Source organism: Chelonia mydas, chromosome 14 (assembly GCF_015237465.2).
Source record: "Chelonia mydas isolate rCheMyd1 chromosome 14, rCheMyd1.pri.v2, whole genome shotgun sequence".
NCBI classification, from domain to species: Eukaryota; Metazoa; Chordata; order Testudines; family Cheloniidae; genus Chelonia; species Chelonia mydas.
The window spans coordinates 30,732,781-30,759,303 of NC_051254.2; the positions used below are offsets into that span (position 1 = coordinate 30,732,781).

Consider the following 26,523-nt stretch of genomic DNA (forward strand, 5'->3'; position numbering starts at 1 on the left):
TACAGTAACCAAAGCTTCTTTACTAGGGCAGACAGAAAATGGAGAGTGCAGACAGCCCCGATACAGAGCTCCTACAGAAATCACCTGGCAACATCCTCAGCTAGTGTAAATCGACATTGCTCTATTGGTGTCAGAGCTACACTGATTGACACCGGCTGAGTTTCTGGCCAGATTGTGTAATTACAGTGTTTCTTCTTGCCCAGGTGGACAGGCAAATAAACATGTTAGGGGCCCATACTCTAGCCTAGGCATGTTCCAGGCTTCAAGCTGGGCTCATTAACAGGGTTAGAACTTCAGTTTTGAGGCCTCCCACCTGCAAGGAAAAACAGTTATAGACACTAGGCCCCATCTACACAACAGTTATCACTCAGGTCCCGGTTACAGCACAGATTTCGCTCACCTGACTTTAACATGGTCATAAGGTCTCTAGTTATGTCCTTGTACACAGCCTGAAGCCTGAGCTTTTAACCCATTTAGGGAAGATTGGATTAGGTTCCATCTTCATTACAACCTATGTCTGTATTGTCGCTGGGTCGCTTGAGTTAGGGATGAAGTTAGGGTGAAGACCAAATGTGATTCCAAGCTGTGTTTAGACATGGGTCCCTGTGAGTTAGTTACAGACAGGAAACACAGAGGAATCCTTCACTGGGCCATCCAATCAGATCCTGAGCAATACTTGCCCCTTGGGTCTCCACTGATACATGAGAAGTGTCCCTCCAAATCCACCCCAGCACAGGAGATCAGCCTGATGTCTGGCTTGGCTTTGCCTCTGTGCCAGCTGGGCACCTCTCCTCCTGTAGCTCTGCAGGCCCCCACCCAGCTGGTACCTCCTGGAGACCTGCTGGGACACAACACACTCATGCCCAGATCCCCCTGGCTCTGGGGGTGTTTCATTGACTGGACAGCTCGAATTCACAGCTTTCTCTTTTACCTCTGTACATTCTCTCAGGGACTCTCCTGGGTCCTCTTCAATCCAGTGACTGGACAGAGGGAAAAGAGAGAGGAAGATGAAGAGACCACCAGGGAAAGAGAAAATAAGGGCCAGTCTTTTCTAATCATTAATAATGTGCATTACCAAGACAGCCCATCTGAGATTGGAGCCCCATCACGCCCGATGCCATACTGACACCTGGTGAGATCCAGTCCCTGCCTGAATCAGCCCAAACAGCAGTCTTTCTCCAGGCAGCTCTGTTCAGTGACAGACTGGGACAAGGTCACTGAATGAATAACAAGAGACCAAAGACGCAGGCTTTCTGAGGGCCCTTTCCAATACCTCAAAGGATCCACAGCCTCCTGTTCTGGTTCCCAGACCTATCTTCAGGCCTCACATAAGCCCCCAAAGGGAAACTGGCAGCTGGTGTGGATCACAGGTGGATCCTCTGATGTCTAATCAGAGCAGAACTCACAGTGAAGCTTTTCCCGCAGTCGGTGCATTTGTAGGGTTTCTCTCCGGTGTGGGTCCTCAGATGATTGATGAGGGATGAGCTCTGCTTGAAGCTCTTCCTGCAGTCAGGGCATTTGTAGGGCTTCTCTCCAGTGTGGATCCTCTGGTGCTTGATAAGGGAGGAGCTCTCGAAGAAGCTTTTCCCACACTCGGTGCATTTGTAGGGCATCTCTCCAGTGTGGCTCCTCTGGTGCCTGATAAGGGCCGAGCTCTCAAAGAAGGTTTTCCCACACTCGGTGCATTTGTAGGGTTTCTCTCCTGTGTGGGTTCTCTGGTGTCTAATGAAGGAGGAGCAGTAGCTGAAACTTTTCCCACACTCGGTGCAATTGTAGGGGCCCTCTCCCATGTGGGCCCTCTGATGAGTGTTAAGGTTCGAGCTCCGATTGAAGCTTTTCCCGCAGTCGAGGCATTTATAGGGTCTCTCTCCTGTGTGAATTCTCTGGTGAACAATAAGGTCTGAGCTCCAGCTGAAGCTTTTTCCACATTTCGTACACTTGTAGGGCTTCTCTCCCACGTGCAGCCGCTGATGTTTCACCAGGTGTGAGCTTTGGCTGAAGCTTTTCCCACACTCAGTGCATTTATAGGGCTTATCTCCTGTGTGGATCCTCTGATGCGCATTACGGTTTGAGCTTCGTGTGAAACTTTTCCCACAGTCGAGGCATTTGTAGGGTTTCTCTCCCGTATGCAGTCTCTGATGGATTAGCAGCTCTGACCTCCAAGAAAAGGTTTTCTCACACTCAGTGCATGTTTTCTGGGTTTCTGACTTATCTGTTCTCTGGTTGATGCTGATGTTGTTGAATTCCTTAAAACCTTCTCCTTGGTGAGTGGATATCCCTAGTCTCTCATCTGGGTGGTTTTCCTGCTGCCTCTCCAGTCCACACTGACTCTCACAGGTTTCTCCAAGTTCAGGGCTTTGGAAAACGTTCTCTTCAGCTCTTCCCAGCAACATCATGTCCAATTCCACCATCTCGGGACTTTCCTGCTCCAGATTCTCCTCCTCATGCTCACTCCCCATCCCATCATCTGCTGGGTCAGAGAGAGAATCCAGACAGGAGTCACTCCCTGTGCCCAGGGGAAAGGGAACCATTGAAAGGGGAATGGGAAAGGGGAGATGGGTACAACAGAAGGCCTAAGTGCTGAGGGTGAGATCCACCAAGGTACTTAGGTGCCTAAACCCCAGACTTAGGCCCCCAAATCTTGGGTTTAGCCACCTAGGTCTCTGTTTTGGCTCCATTCCAGTCGCCTAACCTCACTTGACACTGAAGTTTTTTAAAATGAAAGTTCCCTGGGTGCCTATGTTCCTGCCTCTGGCCATGTGCACGGCTGCCTCATTCTAGGCATCTGGACGCCCATCTCCCACCGAAGCCCCAGAGTGATCAATGAACCAGGGGAAGACAGGTGTTCAGCTGCCTACATGCATGCAGTGCCCAATCCAGTAGGTGGCCCCCAAGATCAGGTCCCATTCAAAATCCAGCCAGCAGAGGAGGTGGCAGTAATACCTACTTTATAGCTTTTAGCTCAATGGTTAGAGCACTCAGCTGGGATGTGGGAGACTCCAGTTCAATTCCCCACACCCAAAGGGGAGAAAGACCCCCTGTTCAAATCCTCCCACCTTTCAAGAGGGTGCTCCAGCCACTCAGCTCTGGGATATTCTGATTGGCAGTGGCAGGAGGTGCTCTTTCCATCTCTCCCATTGGAGCTGCTGCACTCCGGATAAATGATGAAAGAGTTACTGAAGCAAGGGCACTGGACCCTGAGTCTCCCAGGTGGATGCACTGACCACAGACACAGACCTGTTTGTGTGTGCTCTCGTCCTCTCGTTCCCTCCCCAACGATTGTTTAAGTGTTTATCCACAGTGGAATAGTCATTAGGTCAGAGAGAAAGAATGACTCTATAGTCCAGTGGTTAGGGCACTGAGATGGGAGACACGGGCTCCAGCCCCCTTGCTCCAGCCACTCTTCAGCCAGCTTCACCACGAGAGGCGAAGGAAGTCCCACCTCCAACTATCCCATAGCTCAGTGATAAACACACCCTCCTGAGATGTGGAGACTGTGCAAATCCTTTCGCCCTCTCTGGCAGAGGGGGAACTGAACCTCCATCTTCCACATCCCAGGGAAGTTCTCTAATCATTGGGCTACAGTTGGAGGTTTTGTGTAGAGTGAGATAAGCACCTACCTCATTCCCCCAAGAAACAGCTTAGGCCCCTGAGCCACCTGACTCCAGGAGAGGGGTTCCCATTGGTGTATCACTAAGCAGAGCTAAGCACCTCCCAACAGCCTGGACTCTTATCTCTGAGAGAGGGGCAGGGCTTAGCACACGCCCCTCTGGTCAGCATCTCGCATTGGCTAGCTCAGCTGAGGTGCTAGAGTTTGTGGATCCCATTCTTAGGCACTTATCTCAACCCATTCATTGCACAGGGAAACTCAGCGCCTAACTCAGGCTTTGTGAATCGCAATACTGTTCCTGCAATTTACTAGCTGCCTAAAAGTTAGGCCCTGTGATGCCCAGCATTGCAATGCCTAAGTCCTTTCATGGATCCCAACCTGAATCCCCCCAAGCCCTTTCCCAGAGGAGAGAAAGAAGATGACCAATCCTGCCTCCACAATCCATCTGAACACTCAGGAAAGAGAGCTATTGCCAGATGTCAGTCAGGCTGGATGGGAGGCCGTGAGTGACGTCTGCTATGAGGGCATAGGACACCTGCTGGGGACAATCCTGACCGAGGTAGAACTGGGGAGCTCACGGGGTCTTTGTAGGAATCTTGTTAGCACAATTTGCAAATGGTTTCTTACTTGTTTTAATACTGACCCCTCACCTGTGGGGGCTACTCTCAGGATCTCCCATTCCTTAGCGGCGTGGGGATCTGGGACACCCAGCTCTTCCACTGTTTCCATCCGAGAGATCACGTTGGGTTTAGGAATCGGAAAGTCTACTCAGAGAAAGGAAAGAGGAGAAATCAGAGTTTGTCACACACTCATTAAATAGATGCTACTAAAAAGCTCCATAATTTCAATCAAGTTCCTTCCCTTGCTGGTGGTGAACTTGGGTAAACCCGTAACAGAGGGGGAAATGCTCTTGGAGACCCTTTGGGACAGTCAGAGGTCTGGTGAGCAGCATTCATCCAGAACACTGAATGAGGCAGGATCCTGCGCAAAAAACTCTGTGATCATGCATAAGAGGGCTGAACCTAATCCTGGCATTTCCTAACTTTTGAGTGCTTGATTTTGCAATCTTAATAATATAACATTCTTTTGACATATTTTTGTATGATATAGGCTTTTTTTATAATAAAAAAAAATCAAAGCAATTCCATCTTTTGCAGCCATAGTGGTAATTTTCTGCAGCTGATAACTTTTTGTCAAATCTGGCTGCATTTTCATGGAGACAGTGAAAAGCATCTCTCCGACCTTATGGCCATCCCCTCCAAGCATAGGAAATTTGAGTCTGAACAGTTAGTTTGTTAAAGTTATCTTACAACTGAAGATGGAAAGTTATAACAGAAAATGTTAGGCAACTTTAATAGGGCTTGTCTTCCCTCAGACAAAAAGTGTGGTCTTAACTCAAGTTAGGCACCTCAGGTTAACTAACACAAGATAAAACGAGTGAAGACAAGGCAGGCTGTAGTTTTCACAGGACTTAGTAGCTCAAGGCTGCCATTAAGCTCCCCCATAGACTTTAACTCAGGGTAAGAACACACCTTTTTCCTAGTGAAGGTGCACCCGCAGGGGTCACTATCACTCCATCCAGAAGGATGATGAGCCCATATGGAGGCAGTGTGGGCCAATCGACTGGACACTAGCCTATGACTATCTACACAACGAGCTCGGGGTGTGATTCCCCTGCTTGTGGACGCATCCTCATGCTAGCTCTCATTGAGCTAGTGCCAGTATAAATAGCAGTGTAGCCACAGTAGCTAGGTAGTGGCAGCAGAGGCATGGATATAGACCCACCGGTTTGTAAGTGGCAGGGCTCAGCCATGTTTCTGCTGCTGCTATGGTGGCTACATTGCTACTTATACTCACCCTGGCTCAAAGAGAACTAGCAGGAGTACGTGTACACAGGCAGGAGAACCACACCCCTAGTTTGTCGTGCAGACATAGGCTATGATGCAGAAGACCTGAGTTCTATTCAGAGCCCTGCGAATGATGTGGCCTGTTTCTAGGGCAAGTCACTTGCCCTCTAGGTGCTTCTGTTTCCCCCTCACGCTTTGAGGGTCTTTACAGTCAGACTGTGAGCTCTTCAGAGCAGTGTCTGCCTCTCCCTATGTGCTTGCTGGGCCCTGTTCTTGGTGCTGACTCAAGCACTTCAGAGATCTCCTCATTCTTCTGAGAAGAAAGGAATCCTTACCCAGCAATATCAGGGACTCATAGTTCTCCTGCATGTCGTCTCTCTGACCTGGGTCCTGAAGTTCCCACTGCCCCTGGGTGAAATACAGAGCCACCTCCTTGAAGGTCACCAGCCCCTGAAACAGCAAGTATCTCCTGCATTAGAACAATCCCACCTACTCAGACATAGGAACAGCAAGCTGGCAGCTCTGTTCGCTTTGATTAGGGATCAGGCTGTTTTCCTTGTTCTAGCAGAGCTCTTTGTCCAGCGTTGGACGACTGACTCTGTGATGCTTTCCCGTTGTCGCATGAGTGAAACCCCCAGTGTCTCCCTGGTGAATGCACACACCTCTTGAAGGAACCTGAACCAGGCAATGTCACCCTGCCGTGCCAGCGACAATTCCACAGTTCTGCTTCCTTATTTTTTCCCCTGTGTGGCCTCCTCCAGACTCTCAGTCCTCACCCCTTCTGCCTCCTTGCTTCTAGGAGCAGAGGGGACCCTCTTTCGGGCTCAGCAGGGCTAAGAGGTACAGCCAGAAAAGCCCTGGTGATGTTCGAACACTATCCACTCTCCCAGGGCCAGGAATGGTTCCCACGGACCCTGCGCATCAGGCAATTTATTTTCCCTGGATTTTTGATCTGTCTCATCTTCATTTTCCACCCCAGCTCCCTGCAAGGACTGGAATAGATCTGTCAGTGAATGAAGCTGGGCAGGGCTGGGAACAGGGAATCTCCCTCCCCACTTATTACTCCTGCTGCCCCTTCCAGTCTCTCCCCCTGCCCTCGGGCTGGGAGACTCGGTCCCTGGCCAGGCCCCTCTCCCGGCTCTGGCTCGGTTCCTGCGGGCGCTCAGGGGAGCAGAGCCGGGGGGGGGCGGGTGAGCAGCAGCTCCGGGACTCGCAGACTCCCGCCCCCCTAGGAGCAGAGCTGGGGCAAGGAGGGGCCGTTGGTGCAGAGTCACTTTCCTGCCCGGCCCCGGCCCTTTCCCCGGGTTTCTCCCTCACCTGCAGACTCCGTCTCAGGAGAAAGTCCCCCCGGCTGGGCACAGAGGGGCGCTAGCGAAGGGCTTTCCCCGCATACACCCCGCTAGGGAGCGGCAGCGGCTCAGCCCGGGCTCCCGGATGCACCAGCGGCTGGCCTCTGACCCAGGAAGTTCATTCTCCAAAATGCTAAGCCCAAATGAGGCTGAGAGAAGGAAAGACGAAAAGCAGCTTCTCCTCCCTTCCCAGTGATCAGAGCCCTCTAGTGTGGGGGTGTCCGCCTCCCTGAGCAGCCTCTGGATATGGGTGGGCGACTCACACAAACTCCAGATCAGTGTCAGAGGGGCGGCTGGCTGAGGTATGTGTATGGAGTGTAAGGGTATGTCTACACTACGAAATTAGGTCGAATTGATAGAAGTCTGTTTTTTAGAAATCGTTTTTATATATTCGAGTGTGTGTGTCCCCACAGAAAATGCTCTAAGTGCATTAAGTGCATTAACTCAGCGGAGTGCTTCCACAGTACCGAGGCAAGCATCGACTTCTGGAGTGTTGCACTCTGGGTAGCTATCCCACAGTTCCCGCAGTCTCCGCTGCCCATTGGAATTCTGGGTTGAGATCCCAATGCCTGATGGGGCTAAAACATTGTCGCGGGTGGTTCTGGGTACATATCGTCAGGCCCCCCTTCCCTCCCTCCCTCCGTGAAAGCAAGGGCAGACAATCGTTTCGCGCCTTTTTTCCTGAGTTACCTGTGCAGACGCCATACCATGGCAAGCATGGAGCCCGCTCAGGTAACCGTCACCGTATGTCTACTGGGTGCTGGCAGATGTGGTACTGCATTGCTACACAGCAGCAGCAACCCATTGCCTTGTGGCAACAAATGGTACAATAGGACTGGTAGCTGTCATCGTCATGTCTGAGGTGCTCCTGGCCAGACATGAGTGCAGGGACTACATTAGAAGTGACTTGATCAGGTCATTCTCTTTAGTCCCGCAGTCAGTCCTATTGAACCATCTTATGGTGAGCAGGCAGGCGATACGGATTGCTAGCAGTCCTACTGTACCATCTTCTGCCAGGCAGGCAAGAGATGAGGATGGCTAGCAGTCCTAATGCACCATCTTCTGCCGAGCACCCACGAGATGTGGGTGGCTTGCAATCCTTCTGCACCGTCTGCTGTCAGCCAAAGATGTAAAAGATAGATGGAGTGGATCAAAACAAGAAATAGACCAGATTTGTTTTGTACTCATTTGCTTCTTCCCCCCCCCCTCACCTAGGGGACTCATTCCTCTAGGTCACACTGCAGTCACTCACAGAGAAGATGCAGCGAGGTAAATCTAGCCATGTATCAATCAGAGGCCAGACCAACCTGCTTGTTCCAATAAGAACAATTACTTAGGTGCACCGTTTCTTATCCATCCGATGAAGTGAGCTGTAGCTCACAAAAGCTTATGCTCAAATAAATTGGTTAGTCTCTAAGGTGCCACAAGTACTCCTTTTCTTTTTGCGAATACAGACTAACATGGCTGTTACTCTGAAACGTTTCTTATTGGAACCCTGCCTGAAATACTCCTTGATGTAAAGCCACCCCCTTTGTTGATTTTAATTCCCTGTAAGCCATGTCGTCAGTCGCCTCTCCCTCCGTCAGAGCAACGGCAGACAATCGTTCCGCGTCTTTTTTCTGTGCGGACACCATACCAAGGAAAGCATGGAGGCTGCTCAGCTCACTTTGGCAATTAGGAGCACATTAAACACCACACACATTATCCAGCAGTATATGCAGCACCAGAACCTGGCAGAGCGATACTGGCTAGGAGGCGACGTCAGCGCGGTCACGTGAGTGATCAGGACATGGACACAGATTTCTCTGAAAGCATGGGCCCTGCCAATGCATGCATCATGGTGCTAATGGGGCAGGTTCATGCGGTGGAACCCCGATTCTGGGCCCGGGAAACAAGCACAGACTGGTGGGACCGCATAGTATTGCAGGTCTGGGATGATTCCCAGTGGCTGCGAAACTTGCGCATGCGTAAGGGCACTTTCATGGAACTTTGTGACTTGCTTTCCCCTGCCCTGAAGCGCATGAATACCAAGATCAGAGCAGCCCTCACAGTTGAAAAGCTAGTGGCAATAGCCCTGTGGAAGCTTGCAACTCCAGACAGCTACCGGTCAGTCGGGAATCAATTTGGAGTGGGCAAATCTACTGTGGGGGCTGTGATGCAAGTAGCCCACGCAATCAAAGATCTGCTGATATCAAGGGTAGTGACCCTGGGAAACGTACAGGTCATAGTGGATGGCTTTGCTGCAATGGGATTCCCTAACTGTGGTGGGGCCATAGACGGAACCCATATCCCTATCTCGGCACCGGAGCACCAAGCCGGCGAGTACATAAACCGCAAGGGGGACTTTTCAATAGTGCTGCAAGCTCTGGTGGATCACAGGGACATTTCACCAACATCAACGTGGGATGGCCGGGAAAGGTACATGACGCTCGCATCTTCAGGAACTCTGGTCTGTTTCAAAAGCTGCAGGAAGGGACTTTATTCCCAGACCAGAAAATAACTGTTGGGGATGTTGAAATGCCTATAGTTATCCTTGGGGACCCAGCCTACCCCTTAATGCCATGGCTCATGAAGCTGTACACAGGCAGCCTGGACAGTAGTCAGGAGCTGTTCAACTACAGGCTGAGCAAGTGCAGAATGGTGGTAGAATGTGCATTTGGATGTTTACAGGTGCGCTGGCGCAGTTTACTGACTCGCTTAGACCTCAGCGAAACCAACATTCCCACTGTTATTACTGCTTGCTGTGTGCTCCACAATATCTGTGAGAGTAAGGGGGAGACGTTTATGGCGGGGTGGGAGGTTGAGGCAAATCGCCTGGCTGCTGGTTACGCGCAGCCAGACACTAGGGCGGTTAGAAGAGCACAGGAGGGCACGGTTCGCATCAGAGAAGCTTTGAAAACCAGTTTCATGACTGGACAGGCTACGGTGTGAAAGTTCTGTTTGTTTTTCCTTGATGAAACCCCCCGCCCCTTGGTTCACTCTACTTCCCTGTAAGCTAACCACCCTCCCCTCCTCCCTTCGCTTGCAGAGGCAATAAAGTCATTGTTGCTTCACATTCATGCATTCTTTATTCATTCATCACACAAATAGGGGGATGACTACCAAGGTAGCCCAGGAGGGGTGGTGGCGGAGGGAAGGAAAATGCCACACAACACTTTAAAAGTTTACAACTTTAAAATTTATTGAATGCCAGCCTTCTGTTTTTTGGGCAATCCTCTGTGGTGGAGTGGCTGGTTGGCCGGAGGCCCCACCACCACGTTCTTGGGCATCTGGGTGAGGAGGCTGTGGAACTTGAGGAGGAGGGTGGTTGGTTACACAGGGGCTGTAGCGGCAGTCTGTGCTCCAGCTGCCTTTGCTGCAGCTCAACCATACACTGGAGCATATTGGTTTGATCCTCCAGCAGCCTCAGCATTGAATCCTGCCTCCTCTCATAACGCTGCCGCCACATTTGAGCTTCAGCCCTGTCTTCAGCCCACCACTTACTCTCTTCAGCCCGCGACTTACTCTCTTCAGCCCGCCACCTCTCCTCCCATCATTTTGTGCTTTCCTGCACTCTGACATTATTTGCCTCCACGCATTCGTCTGTGCTCTGTCAGTGTGGGAGGACAGCATGAGCTCAGAGAACATTTCATCACGAGTGCGTTTTTTTTCTTTCTAATCTTCACTAGCCTCTGGGAAGGAGAAGATCGTGTGATCATTGAAACACATGCAGCTGGTGGAGAAAAAAAAAGGGACAGCGGTATTTAAAAAGACACATTTTATAAAACAATGGCTACACTCTTTCAGGGTAAACCTTGCTGTTAACATTACATACATAGCACATGTGCTTTCGTTACAAGGTCGCATTTTGCCTCCCCCCACCACGTGGCTACCCCCTCAACCCTCCCCCCTCCCCGTGGCTAACAGCGGGGAACATTTCTGTTCAGCCACAGGCAAACAGCCCAGCAGGAACAGGCACCTCTGAGTGTCCCCTGAAGAAAAGCACCCTATTTCAACCAGGTGACCATGAATGATATCTCACTCTCCTGAGGATAACACAGAGAGATAAAGAACAGATGTTGTTTGAACGCCAGCAAACATACACTGCAATGCTTTGTTGTACAATGATTTCTGAGTACGTGCTACTGGCCTGGAGTGGTAAAGTGTCCTACCATGAAGGACGCAATAAGGCTGCCCTCCCCAGAAACCTTTTGCAAAGGCTTTGGGAGTACATCCAGGAGAGCCGCGAATGCCAGGGCAAATTAATCCTTTCACATGCTTGCTTTTAAACCATGTATAGTATTTTAAAATACCTTCTCCCTTCTCCACCTGCCGCGTCCAGGAGGCAGCCTTGGGTGGGTTCGGGGGGTACTGGCTCCAGGTCCAGGGTGAGAAACAGTTCCTGGCTGTTGGGAAAACCGGTTTCTCCGCATGCTTGCTGTGAGCTATCTACAACCTCATCATCATCATCATCATCTTCTTCGTCCTCAAAACCTGCTTCTGTGTTGCCTCCATCTCCATTGAAGGAGTCAAACAACATGGCTGGGGTAGTGGTGGCTGAACCCCCTAAAATGGCATGCAGCTCATCATAGAAGCGGCATGTTTGGGGCTCTGACCCGGAGCGGCCTTTCGCCTCTCTGGTTTTCTGGTAGGCTTGCCTCAGCTCCTTAAGTTTCACGCGGCACTGCTTTGGGTCCCTGTTATGGCCTCTGTCCTTCATGCCCTGGGAGATTTTGACAAAGATTTTGGCATTTCGAAAACTGGAACGGAGTTCTGATAGCATGGATTCCTCTCCCCATACAGCGATCAGATCCCGTACCTCCCGTTCAGTCCATGCTGGAGCTCTTTTGCGATTCTGGGACTCCATCATGGTCACCTCTGCTGATGAGCTCTGCATGGTCACCTGCAGCTTGCCACGCTGGCCAAACAGGAAATGAGATTCAAAAGTTCGCGGTTCTTTTCCTGTCTACCTGGCCAGTGCATCTGAGTTGAGTGTGCTGTCCAGAGCGGTCACAATGGAGCACTCTGGGATAGCTCCCGGAGGCCAATACCGTCGAATTGTGTCCACAGTACCCCAAATTCGACCCGGCAAGGCCGATTTAAGCGCTAATCCACTTGTCAGGGGTGGAGTAAGGAAATCTATTTTAAGAGCCCTTTAAGTCGAAAAAAAGGGCTTCATCGTATGGACGGGTGCAGGTTTACATCGATTTAACGCTGCTAAATTCGACCTAAAGTCCTAGTGTAGACCAGGGCTAAGAGCTACACCTAAGTCCATGCGTTCACTCTGGGAGGGGAACGATTCCTTTCCCAGCAACTCTCCTGGGGGACGAATGTGACTTGTAGTTATGAAAATACTTGCCTACTCTGGGAACTTCATGTTAAAATGTCTCGAATCCCTCTTTGTGCTCTGATCAGAGATTATCAGCTGTTTGTTCGCAGAGAGAAATGCCTCGGAGAGGAGTAGTGGGTAGGCCACTAGACTGGGGATCCCGACAAGTAGGTTGTGTTGGATATGCAATCAGGGGATGTGGGAGAGGGTTGACTTTGTATGGGCAGTGACTAGCATAGTGGGCCGGAAGAGCTGGGTTCTATACACAGTTTTGCAACTGGTCTGTTGGGTGACATTGGGCAAACTAGTTCAGTACCTATGTAAAATGTGGGTAATGAAGGTTGTCTCCTTTGTTAAGTCTCTAAGATATATTCATGAAAAGAGCTTGGTATTATAACTGTGGTTATAATGAACTGGGAGGTACAAAAGCTGGGTTAATTTCCTGTCACTTGCTGTGTGACGTTAGATCAATCATTTGATGTCTCTGTACCTCATCTGTAAAATGGGGTAGTGATATTTCTGAGACATGTTATGAGCCTGACATTAATACACGATGGGGAGGTACTCAGATACTGTAGGATGAAGCTCACAAGCCAAGGTCCAAACTAGATTATAAAGCCTGAAGAGACCACTGCGATCATCTAGTGTCTGACCTCCTATGTAATACAGACCAAGGGACTTTCCTGAATTAGTTCCTGCTAAGCATGTATTTTAAGAAAACAACCAAACCTGATTTATAAATTGTCAGTGATCAAGAATCCACCACAATTGTTAGTAAGTTGTTTCAATGGCTAATTGAACTGTTAAAAATTTGCATCTTATTTCTAGTCTGAATTTGTCTAGATTCAACTTCCAGCCATTGGATCTTCTTATACCTTTGTCTGCTAGATTGAAGAAACATTTATTGTTAAATTTCTGCACCCCGTATAGGTACTTATAAATTATGATCAAGTCACAATTCTCTTTGTTAACATTCTCGCTGTTAAGCTAAATAGGTTGAGCTCTTTGAGTCTATCACTGTAAGGCATGTTCCAGTCCCTTAATCATTCTTGTGGCTCTTTTCTGAACCTTCTCCATTTATCAACATCCTTCTTGAACTGTGAGCACCGGAACTGGATACAGTATGCCAGGAGCACCAAATATAGAGGTAAAATAAAATATTAAAACGTATTGTTTACCTGTGCCCAATCTACCAAGAAATGCAGATAACTCTGTATCAGTGCCCTGTCCTCTTCATTACTTAGCACTCCCCCAATGTTCGTGTCATCTTCAAACTTTATCAGTAATGATTTTAGGTTCTCTTCCAGATCATGGATAAAAATGTTGAACAGCACTAGACCAAGAACTGATCCCCGTGGAATCTCATTAGAAACACAAGTTCCTCATTTACAATTACATTTTGAGGGATCTGTCATTTAGCCAGATTTTAATCTATTTAATGTATGCTATGTTGATTTTATATCTTTTGAGTTTCTTAATCAAAATGTCATGTGGTATCAAGTCAAATACCTGACAGAAGTCTAAGTATATTATATCAGCAGTATTGTCTTTATCAACCAAACTTGTAATCTCATCAAAAAGATATTCTTCTTCTTTCATTTGGCGATAGTGGAACAGTGAAAGCAACGGTGAGGGCTACAGTTGGATTTTAAGGTCTATTATTCAGTCCAGAGCATGGCTGTGACACCTCCAGGATGAGCATAGATTGGACAGTCATCCGTTATTTGTCTGACAGTTTGCACCATATCACAGTCGCAGTTTGGTGATTCCCTCACTTTCTATCTATGGACTAAGTCTGCACATCTTCCATGTTGGGTGTGGATATGGTTTAGAACTGTCCTGATGCACCGTGGGAAGGAGAAGCCCGGCACTTGCACGCTTGGGTTGTTGATTAGATTTTTGTTTGGTACGTTGGCAGCCACCCAGGCTTCAGACCATCTGCTGCAAACGTCCTTATCTTCTGCAAGGAGGGCTGTGGTATGACAGCAGAAGGGTTTTCTTGATTTTAGTTGGTAGCGCGGGGGGTGTTGTCAGTCGGGGGGAGCGTTAGTGTGGTATTTGCCATGATCTTTGTGTACTCCTTTGGAACACTGGGGGATCTTTATGTACTCTCTTGGAAACTGGGGGAGAAGATGACAACCTGCTTGCCATCTCCTTGGCTACATGCATAAGCACAACGAACGTCATCAAATTGGAGACCAAATGTCCTGAAAAAGCCACTGGTCAGCAAAGGAACGGACAAAAAAAAAAAAAAAAAAAAAAAAAAAGACATTCAGTTAGTTTGACCAGGTCTATTTTCCACAAATCCATGTTGATTGCCATTATTTTTATTACCCTCCTTTAATTCTTTATTAATCAAGTCCCATGTGACAGATATGACAATTTCTTTCAATATCTTTGTGAGATCTTACTGTATTAAGTTCATGTATCATTGTGGGCCAAGGATTGTATGTAACTCCATGGGAGAGGGAGACCACAGCCCTCCAGGAACTAAGAACAGTGGTGGAAGAATTAGGCAAATTCAATCAGGTTGTAACACCTCCAGAGAGGTGCCTCTCCACTACATGTATATATAGCTCATCTATACTGTTTCAAACTGGATTCTCCAGAGATCAATAGAGAAAGAAAGGACTTTTGGAAAAATACCCAGAGTTTAAATGGACTCAGGGCCTTCTTTCAGCTCTTCAGACCTTCTGTCCAAGGGATGGGGGAGCTTTCACCCTGAGAATAAATGTGCTTGCTTAGGAAGAGCTATGTGGGAATTTACAGCTATGGGCAATTATGCTGTTTATAGCCTCTAGAGAGAGAGCAGAGCATGGATGCTGGTCTGTTTAGGCAGTCTGGCTTGCTGGGGATAGCACATTGTAGCCAGGGAACTGTGCAGCTGGGAAAAACCCCAGTCAGGAGGGAGAAGGATGTGGGTCTCTGCCCAAGAGAAGCAACAGCTGGGAGCCCGAAGTCTAAAAGTGGGTGCCCTTGCTAGTTCACAGAATGTAAATGCAGTTGTCCTGAACTATGACATCTCATATCAGCTGTTCCATTATCTTGGCCAGGATTGATGTTAGGCTGACAGACCTACAATTCATCCTGTTTATCGTTTTTTAAATATTGGCAGAGTATAAGCTTTCTCCCAGTCCCCAGTGTACCAAGACTTATTAAAACTAGGGTTTAGAGAGAAACTGTTTCTTTTCCCTCCATGGATGATGTAAGCAACTAATCAACGCAGTGGACATAGTGAAATTTGCACTTGAATGCATCATTTTAAATTTGCCTTCAGTGGAAATTTAAGCTTAAAATGTTCTTTGTGTGGAGATGTGTGCTAATGAAGTTCACATCCTCATTCACCCAGACAACAAATTCAGACAAATCTTTGTGCACAGTATTTCTTCATTCTCCACTTTGTTCCAGCCAGGGTTGATGGAGCTTGTCAGCTCTTCTGCGTACACACCCAGAGAGGGAGGATGGGCCAGTGATTAGAGGCACTTAGCAAGGACACAAAAGACCTTCGTTCAAAGGCAGCGGGTATAAGATGCCAGGGGAGGCTAAGCCTCCCCAAATAGCCTGCCCGCCGCCTTTGGAGCACACCGTTGCTGAAAGGGTGGGTGCCCCAGTTGTGGCCCTGCCCTGCTCCACCCCAAGGCCCTGGTCCCGCTAGTCCTCTTCCCCTGAGGCTCTGCCTCTTCCTGTCCCCGCTCTGCCCACATGGGAGCCTTGCAGGAAGGGGTGAAGAAGTGCATGTGAGCAGTGAGTGCCTGGCTGGCTGGTGGGCAGGTGGGGAGAGGGGGAGGGGGCAAAGAGGTGTTAGTGGTGAGCAGGAGGGCCTTGGGGAGGGGGCTGAGCGGGGCCAGGGATGGAGCATGGGTGGGGCTTCCAGGGGAGAATGCTGAGCAGGAGAAATGGAGGAGTCTCCTTTTCTTTTTACGGATACAGACCTAAAAGTGGCAATTCTTCATGTTCTCTGTGTATATAAATCTCCCCACTGTATTTTCCACTGAATGCATCCGATGAAGTGAGCTTATGCCCAAATAAATTTGTTAGTCTCTAAGGAGTACTTGTGGCACCTAATAAATTTGTTAGTCTCTAAGGTGCCACAAGTACTCCTTTTCTTTTTTGGTTTTTGAATGTTATAATTCTTGACGTCTGATTTGTGTCCATTTATTCCACACAAAGATGGACTACAAGCCGTCAGGAACAGTATCCCCAATAATGTCACGGCAAATCTGGTGGCTGAACTTTGTGACTTTGTCCTCACCCATAACTATTTCACATTTGGGGACAATGTATACCTTCAAATCAGTGGCACTGCTGTGGGTACCTGCATGGCCCCACAGTATGCCAACATTTTTATGGCTGACTTAGAACAACGCTTCCTCAGCTCTCGTCCCCTAATGCCCCTACTCTACTTGTGCTACATTGATGACATCTTCATCATCTGGACCCATGGAAAAGAAGCTTTTGAGGAATTCCACTATGATTTCAACAATTTCCATCCCACCATCAAGCTCAGCCTGGACCAGTCCACACAAGAGATCCACTTCCTGGACACCTCGGTGCTAATAAGCGATGGTCACAATAAACACCACCCTATACCGGAAACCTACTGACCGCTATTCCTACCTACATGCCTCCAGCTTTCATCCAGACCACACCACACGATCCATTGTCTACAGCTAAGCTCTATGATACAACCGCATTTGCTCCAACCCCTCAGACAGAGACAAACACCTACAAGATCTCTATCAAGCATTCTTACAACTACAATCCCCACCTGCTGAAGTGAAGAAACAGATTGACAGAGCCAGAAAAGTACCCAGAAGTTACCTACTACAGGACAGGCCCAACAAAGAAAATAACAGAATGCCACTAGCCATCACCTTCAGCCCTCAACTAAAACCTCCCCAACGCATCATCAAGGATCTACAACCTATCCTGAAGGACGACCTATCCCTCTCACAGATCTGTCCTTGCTTCCAGACAGCCCCAAAACCTGAAGCAAATACTCACCAGCAATCACACACCACACAACAGAACCACTAACCCAGGAACCTATCCTTGCAACAAAGCCCATTGCCAGCTGTGTCCACATATCTATTCGGGGGACACCATCATAGGGCCTAATCACATCAGCCACACTATCAGAGGCTCGTTCACCTGCACATCTACCAATGTGATATATGCCATCATGTGCCAGCAATGCCCCTCTTCTGACCTAAATATCTGTGAATCTATGTACATTGGCCAAACTGGCCAGTCTCTACGTAAAAGAATAAATGGACACAAATCAGATGTCAAGAATTATAACATTCAAAAACCAGTCAGAGAACACTTCAATCTCTTTGGTCACTTGATTACAGACCTAAAAGTGGCAATTCTTCAACAAAAAAACTTCAAAAACAGACTCCAACGAGAGACTGCTGAATTGGAATTAATTTGCAAACTGGATACAATTAACTTAGGCTTGAATAAAGACTGGGAGTGGATGTGTCATTACACAAAGTAAAACTATTTCCCCATGTTTATCCCCCCCCCCCCCCAAACTGTTCCTCAGACGTTCTTGTCAACTGCTGGAAATGGCCCACCTTGATTATCACTACAAAAGGTCCCCCCCGCCCCCACCGCTCTCCTGCTGGTAATAGCTCACCTTAGCTGATCACTCTCATTACAGTGTGTATGGTAACACCCATTGTTTCATGTTCTCTGTGTATATATATCTCCCCACTGTATTTTCCACTGAATGCATTCGATGAAGTGAGCTGTAGCTCATGAAAGCTTATGCTCAAATAAATTTGTTAGTCTCTAAGGTGCCACAAGTACTCCTTTTCTTTTTGCGGATACAGACTAACACGGCTGCTACTCTGATATAAATATACTCACATTTACAGACATGTGGCTTGCCCAGGTGGCTACAAACTTCATCTTGTTGCTGTGACTTTGCACAGAAGAACAAAGGAGTTTCTGCCCACAAGAGAGAGAATATAAAAGCCCTGGAAGCCTCTCCATTTTGTCTTCAGCTGGCTTAAGAGATGGCTTCTCCACCCCAAAGAAATGCCTGAAAGAAACTGGAACAAAGGACAGTAACTACAGGGGTGTGCGTGATTGCTGGACCCAGACTAGGAAGGAGTCCAGTCTGTGAAAGAAGCTTATTGGAACATTTCTGGGGGTAAGATTTCATCTGTAATTAGTTTCTTAATGTATTAGGCTTAGACTTGTGTGTTTTTGTTTTATTTTGCTTAGTAACTTACTTTGTTCTATCTGTTATTACTTGAAACCACTTAAATTCTACTTATTATACTTAATAAAATCACTTGTTTATTAGTAAACCCAGAGTAAGTGATTAATACCTGGGGGAGCAAACAGCTGTGCATATCTCTCTACCAATGTTATAGAAGGCAGACAATTTATGAATTTACCCTGTATAAGCTTTATACAGGGTAAAACAGATTTATTTGGGGTTTGGATGGATCCCATTGGGAACTGGGTCCCTGGATGCTGGAGAAAGGTGACCTGCTGAGCAGTTTTTGGTTAAAGTCTGCAGCTTTGGGGGCGTGGTTCAGACCCTGGGTCTGTGTTGCAGCCAGCTGCCATGTCTGGCTCAACAAGACAGGGATCTTAAGTCCCAAGCTGGCAGAGAAAACGGGCTCAGAGGTAGTCTCAGCACATCAGGTGACAGTCCCAAAGGCGTCTCTGTGACCAAACCCGTCACACAACCCTTAAACATTCATTGATATCTGGAAGGTCCCCCATTCCAGAGAGGGTACAGTAACATTGATAGTTACGTATGGTGATTTACTGTTTAATACTATAAGAAGGCCCTACAGTGCTCCATGTTTTAATTGAAACAGGAAAATATATTTTAACTAGTTAAAATTGGTGGGGCTCCAGCTGTGAGCCCTGTGCTGGGCTGATAGCTTGGGGGCAGGGCAGCTGTCTGCCCCACTCTGGGCTCAGTTCCACAGCTGGGAGGCTACCAGCAGTGAAACTGACATTCACGGCTCCAGCTGTGAGCCCCCACTGATGACAGAATGACAGCCAACAGCCAATGTAAGTAACGCAGTGTTACACGGACACTGCATCACCCTAAGTACACCGACATAAGTGCTACACCTCTTGTGGAGATGGAGTTGTCATGTTGGTGGAGCAGGCCACTGACTTTGGCAGAAGCCGCATTCTAGTGGAGACACAGACATAATTGATTTACAGAGTCAGGTCAACCTAAGCCTTAACCATCCAGAGCAGGTGGCTACCCAGCCTCCTTTGAAAACCTGCAGTAAAGTGCTTCCACGACCTCCTGAAGCCTCTGTTACATTGTCCTGTTGTTCTCATCCTTGAGTGGGAACCAGACAACGTCCCCACCTCCGCTGGCTTCAGCTAACTCCTGAGCATCCTGCAGCTGGAGGTTCCCGCTCTCTGTCACTGCCTCCATACTGTGCCAGTTTCCTCCCTGTGATTTCTTGCCTCTTCCCTAACTTCCTCCTCTGACCGTCTGCCTAACGAGAGTCCGGCTCACATAGTAGCCAGGACAACTCCATCCTCCCAGCACTGCCAGACCAGGAAGGCAAGCTGTACACAATGGGACCAACTCCCCTCCCACTCACCCTGGTATAAATCAGGTGTGAACCCACTGGGAGTCAATGGGGCTGTCACTGACCAGGGTATAAATCGGGTGTAACCTCACTGGGAGTCACCAGGGCTGGTTCCCATCTCATTCACTGTGATGTAAATCAGGTGTAACCCCACTGGAGTCACCAGGGCAATTTGCCTCTCCCTCATGCCAGCATAAATCGGGAGTAACCTGGCGGGAGTCAGTGGAGCTGCTCCAGCGAGTGAGGGAAGAAACAGCCATGATGCTTTTACCCAATTATGGGAAGTCTGCCAGGTCGCTGTGGCTAATGGTGGAGAATGTTGGATGTATTGGGGCAGTTCTAGGTTTTCACACGTGTTGAAGCTGTATCGCTGCATGAAGCAGAGATCGCTCTGTGTTTATTGAGGCAAACAGCCAGTGAACCAAATGCTCTGGGTGATGAACAGTGTTGAAATGAAGAGAAAAGCTAATAAGATGATATCAGATATGCTCTTCTGGTCAGCGCGACTGTTCATGATGCTAGTTCAGGACTTCATATTAAACTCACCCAGATGCTGCAAAATTCCTCTGGGAAATATGCTCAAACCACTGTTCAACCAGAAGGCAGCAGTTGCAACACCAGTGCCACATTGAGGGGCAAAAATAGTGCACTTTTGAACGAGTATTTTACAAGCCTCAAACATGTTGCCACCACTGCCCAGGCTTTTTTATTTTGAAAATACAGTCAGCTTTCCGGTAAGTTGTGTGCTGCGCCGCCGTGCCCGCGATTCCACAGCCACTCAATCACAAGCAGAGAGAAAGAAGCTGCATTTTGCTATCATCTGCTATTTTTCTCTCTCCCAACTGTGTGTGCATTTGTTTTGTCATAAGAGGAAACAGTATCAGTTTGTGTCAACAGCTACTCAGAGGCTACAACTGACTTTGGGCCATAATACTAGTACTAAAAGTTTGTTCTATAGAAGAGTCCACTCAGTCTAGGGGATTGGGAATGAGGGAAACTGCCCATATGAGGTTTTACTTCACCTTTTACATGTCAAATGCTTTAAGGTCAAGATTTTCAAAACTGCCTAAAGGTTCTGGAGGCCCAACTCCTATTAAATTAAATGGGACTGGGGCATCCAAATACTCTGTGTGGCTTTGAAAATCCCATCCAGCTCTTCCTTTTTACAGTTCAGAGTTTAAGGCCATAAGGGGCCATTCTGATCATCAAGTCTGACTTCTGGCATAACACAAACTGCAGAGTCTAACCCAACAATTCCTGCATCCAACCAATACCTTCTGATTGAGCCAGATATCTTTTAGAAAGAGACACCTGATCTCGATATAAAGACTCCAGCTGATGGAGAATCCACCACAGGCCTCATTACATTGTTCATCCAATGGCTAATAGTTCGTGTGTTCTTTAATAAAAGGATTAAATGCATTTTGTGATGGTTGTTACAATGGGTGTCTCCAGTCAATTTAAGCAAACCACAATTAACCATTTAATGCTGTAACAGTAATACCAGGGTTCTATTAACCCCTTCAAGTCAATGCCAATATGACACAAACCCCACTCCTAGCGATGCAGAATCTTTAGAGTTACAAGCACAGTCTATGGGGTTTGTAAACTCTTCTAGTTGAACCTGTAGGATTCAAGTAACTTGGGGAAGTATGTCTTTACATACTATTTTTCTTAAAATAATAATAAAAAAAACCAAGAAATTCCCATTTAAAACTTTGTTACAGTAGTTACTCTTGTGAATATGGTCCACTAATTGAAAACATAATGGTCAGAACTTTTGTTTGTTCTAGTCAAGAAAGTTAGTTAAGGCATAGAAAACAGCTCTGGCCCTGCAACGCAGCAGCATCAACCCAAAGCGTTCAAAAATTACAAGTCAGGCCCCTTGCCCCCTCAAAAACTTAGGAGATTTGAAACAATACATTTGTGGTTCTTTTTTTTCTTTGACTTCTGGTTTCTGAGCCCTCGAGAGTAATATTTTTGGAGTTTTCTCCACAACCATAAGGATTAGAAACTCACTTTTTTCTTTCTTCCCCTTCCCCCCCACTTTAAGTGAAAGTAGGATTCTTGTGCAACGAACACAGGACTCTGTGAGCTGGGGCTTTATAAGAGAAACACCAAATATCAATAGAGCTGGTGACTCCGGGCAATGAAATCTCATGGGGGTTTCTTTTCTGCCTCCTCTGCAGTCAATAAGCTGAGGGGGGCAGCTGTTGCCCTGTGGCCCTGGGGCTGTGCCAAGCACTGTGGCTAGTAGACGGGTGCATCCTTGCCCTGGTGGGTCCTCCGGTGACGGGTGAGCGTGGAGCTCTCCCCGAAGCTCTTCCCACACTGGGCACACTGGAAGGGCCTGTCGCCCGTGTGGGTGCGGTGGTGCCGCAGCAGGTCCGAGCTCTCACCGAAGCGCTTCCCACACTCGGTGCACTTGTAGGGCCGCTCACCTGTGTGTAGGGTGCGGTGTTTCACCAGGTATGAGCTGAGGCTGAAGCTCTTGCCGCAGTCGGCACAGCGGTAGGGCTTCTCAGCCGTGTGGGTGCGCTGGTGCCGCACGAAGGTGGAGCTGTCGATGAAGCCCTTCCCACAGGCTGGGCACTTGTAGGGGCGCTCGCCACGGTGGATGCGGTTGTGGGTGATGAGGTAGGAGCTGACGCTGAAGCTCTTGCCACAGTCGGGGCAGGTGTAGGGCTTCTCGCCGGTGTGGGTGCGCTGGTGGATGATGAAGGTGGAGTTCTGGCTGAAGCTCCTTCCGCAGTCCAGGCACTTGTAGGGCGTCTCCCCGGTGTGCAGCCGATGGTGGGTCAGCAGCGTGGAGCTCTGGCTGAAGCTCCTCCCGCAGTCAGGGCAGGTATAGGGCTTCTCACCTGTGTGGGTGCGCTGGTGGCTGATCAGTGTGGAGCTCTGACTGAAGCGGCGCCCGCACTCAGAGCACTGGTAGGGCTTCTCGCCTGTGTGGATGCGCTGATGGATGACGAGGTGCGAGCGCCGGGAGAAGTGTTTCCCGCATTCGGCACAGCTGTTCTGCTTCCCACCCACCTGCAGGGCCTGCTGGGCATCTCCAAGCTCCTGGTAGCTCCCCTCCCAGGGATTGGGCACAGCCAGTCTCTCCACTTGCTGCTCTTCTGACCTGTCCTCACTCTCACAGGCCTCTCCCTCATCAGGGCTCTGGGAAACGTTCCCTTCACATCCTCCTGCTACCAACCTGTGCGGTTCCACTGGCTTGGGACTTTCCTGCTGAAGGTTCTCCTCCTCGTTCTCACTCACCATCCCGTCGCCTGCTGGGACAGAGAGAGAGAATCCAGACTGGAGTCAGTCCCTGTGTCTGAGGGAAGGAACCTCAGAAAGATGAACAGGGGAGTAGGGAAAACAAATCAAAATAACTGATGGGGAGAGTGAAAAACCAGGAACTAAATCCCCCATGCCCTTCCCTCAAGGTGAGGGAAGAGGGAGTCAATTGGCTTCACATCCCACCCAAACACTCAGAGGGGAGGGAGCTGGGTGGGTGGGAATGCTGATTTTCAGTAAGTCTTGGAGCACTGGGGAAGTTCCAGAAAACGGGAAGAAAGATAATGGTAGTAGTGTTGATGTAATATACTTAGACTTCTGTAAGGTGTTTGACTTGATACCACTCAACATTTTGGATTAAAAAACTAGAATGGTATAAAATTAACATGGTACACACACTAAATTGATTAAAAAAATCTAGCTAACTGATAGGTCTCAAAATGTAATTGTAAACAGGGAATCCTCATCAAGCAACTGTGTTTCCAGTGGGGTCCCACAGGGATCGGTTCTTGGGCCTTCACTATTTAACATTTTTATCAATGACCTGTTCTGGTGCCCTCAATTCAAGAAGGATGTAGATAAATAGGAGAGGGGTAAGAGAACAGTCCCAAGAAGGGGGATAAAGAATTAGAAAACCTGACTTGTAATGACAAGCTAAATAGACTGAGCTCCTTTAGTCTAACAAAGGGAAGGTGAAGGGGTGACTTGATCAAAGTCTATAATTACCTACATGGGGAGCAAATGTTTAATAATGAGCTCTTCAGTCTAGCAGAGAAAGGTCTAACACGATCCAGTGTCTGGATGTTGAAGCTAGACAAATTCAGACAGGAAATAAGGCACACATTTTTACTGGTGACAGTAATTAATCATTGGAACAACTTACCAAGGGCTGTGGTGGATTCTCTATCACTGACAATGTTTAAATCAGGATTGGATGTTTTTCTAATAGACCTGCTCTAGGAACTATTTGGGGGCAGTTCTCTAGCCTGTGTTATACAAGAGGTCAGACTAGATGATCACAGTGGTCCCTTCTCGCCTTGGAATCTATGTAGCTAAGAGAAGCAATGTCTGCCATGAGGATCAAACCCCTGCTGGGGACAGCCCTGACCTGGATGAGATGAGATAGAACCTGGGGAGTTCACAGGGCTGTGGTGGAAATCTCTCACCTGTGCTAGCATCACTTGAGATCTCCTCTTCTGAGGAGACCTGGAGATCCAGGATGTATGGCTCTTCCTCTTGCTCCATCCAAGGAATCCTCGGAGATTTAGGAAACTGAAACCCTGTTCATGGGAAGGGCAATGGGTGAAGGTTCACTACATATTTCTGAGGAGTCACTCCAAAAAAGTTCCTTGAAATGTAACCCATTCCTCTCTCATCATTGTGCAGATGCAGGAATGTTTCATCCCAAAACATGGACAAATGTTTACCAAGACCATAGCAAGAGTCACACCTGGGATGTTGGTGCTATCAGACACAATTCCAGTAGGGAACAAAAGTGCAAAGACAAAGAAGAAATAGCAACCTAATAAGTTAGCATCATAACCTGAGTCACGCTCTGGACAAAGCTATCCAGCTTGGGGCTGATGTGGTCCCATCACTGTTGCATCTAAGTGCCTCATACTCTGGCTAGGTCTTCTGGCCCTGAAGTTTGGAGTATGGGGCTGTGAACTGGAGTGCTGGAGACGAGCAGTTTTAATAAACTGGTCACTTCATGTATGTGACTAAATGGGAGCTGAAAATACTGTGACGTGCCCACAGACACGCTTGGCCAGGAGAGAACCCAGATCTCCTGAGACCCACTCCACAGGCTATTTTTGTCTCCTCTCATGTGCTCAGATCTGATGAGCCAGTATCTCTTTAAAATAATTAGTCATGCCTCAAAGAGCACTGAGCACCAGTGATTTAGGCCCAGCACTAAGTACTAAGAGTGACTTGAAGTATTCGTCAACTTCATAATGAACTCTCTGACCACTTAAGTTGTTGAAAATAATCGCCCTTGGAAACCTGGCATATTCTGAGTAATTTATTCTGTTTCCGTAAGTACCTGCTGAATATGCTGTAAAAAGATCTAACTGGAAAGATGTCACCTGCACAGAAATGCATTTGAATCATCAAATTAGATTAATAAATTCATAGATTTTAAGGCCAGAAGGAAACGTCATAACCATCTGGTGTGCCTTGCACAATGAGAATACTATCCACGGATTCCTGCATCAGGCTAGTATCTTCTGGCTAAGCTCTAGTTTTTCGATAGACCCCCCCCAGTCCTGAAAAAAAGACGCCATGTGAAGGAGAAGCCACCACATCCCTAGTTTCAAGGGTTAATTTCCCTCACTATTAAATACATGCACCTCATTTCAGGTTCAGATTCCAGGCACTGGCTCTTGTTATATCCGTATTGGTTAAATTAAAAAGCCCACAAAGTACTGTACCTGCATGGAATGAAGGGATCTGAATGTAGCTGGGACAGGGTCTGTCATTTACTGCAAGTTTGCTCAAAACTGTTGGTCCCTGGCCTGGCTCTAGGTGCTGCCCCAATACAAAATAAACGATGTGTGTTCTCCCTGGGCTTTCTTTTAAACACTGACCTAGGGTAACTGGGGACAGGACTACAAAGAGATTTTCTATAATGCCTGAAAACTGGAACACAAAATAGTGCCAGACTAAGGTCAAAGAAGCCAAAAACTTAGGGGTGATGGGTCAGGGCCTAGCAGATCTCATCCCTTTGAAGTTACAGCTGATTTTCAGTCTCACTCCCTTTCAAAATTTCATCCCTTTCTTCTCCAGTCCACCCTGGTTACACCAGAGTTAACTAATGCTCAGAGTTTCTGGAGCTTTGTCTATGCTAACAGCTTCCAGAAAAAAACAGCGAGAGAGTGAGTGAGAAAGTGTCTGTGTCATTTCCTAATGTGGGATTTGGCACTTGTGCTCCCAAGTTGTCTGGACATTTGGCAAACCCGACTCCTGTCCCCAGCTTTAGTTTCTGTCTCCCCAACCACCCCTCCGGCAGGGAGACTGGGGGGCCATATTTCCAAGAACTGACCACCCACAATTGGAGCCGGATTCTCCAAACCGCTCGACTCCCACTGTGAACCCAACGCGCTGAGTTCTGAAAACTCTTCCCGGGAGACTCCGTCCCTGACCCAGTTCCGGGGCGGTCGCTCTCCTGGAGCTGGCTCGGCTCCTGCAGGCGCTCAGGGAAGCAGAGCCGGGGGAGAGGGAGCAGCAGCAGCAGCTCTGGGATTCGCAGACCCCCGCCCCCCCCGGGAGCAGAGATGGGGCGAGGAGGGGCCGTTGGTGCCGAGTCACTTTCCTGCCCAGCCCCAGCCACGGGTCTCTCCCCTCACCTGCAGGCTCCGGCTCAGGGGCTGGTGGCGGCAGAGCCCGGGGCTGGTTCCAGCCCCCGGAGAAAGTCCCCCCGGCTGGGCCCAGAGAGACCTTAGGGAAGAACTCTCACCGCACACACCCCACTTAGGAGCAGCAGCTGTTTGTTACAGATTCTGCAACGTCTCTGACCCAGGAAGCTCAGCCCTCAATATCCGGA

The 26,523-nt window shown here is 48.3% G+C and overlaps 1 protein-coding gene across 1 annotated transcript; it reads right to left on the reverse strand.

Annotated features, from left to right (window-relative positions):
* LOC102939677 (zinc finger protein 2) lies at positions 1–26,523 on the reverse strand. The gene is made up of 7 exons (XM_037913587.2): positions 26,327–26,523; positions 24,146–24,259; positions 21,949–22,972; positions 6,775–6,808; positions 5,793–5,907; positions 4,261–4,374; positions 1–2,470 (listed from the first exon to the last, which is right to left on the reverse strand). Exons 2-7 carry the CDS (start codon positions 24,222–24,224, stop codon positions 1,365–1,367), a joined length of 2,472 nt encoding a protein of 823 aa, XP_037769515.2. The 5' UTR covers positions 24,225–24,259; positions 26,327–26,523; the 3' UTR covers positions 1–1,364.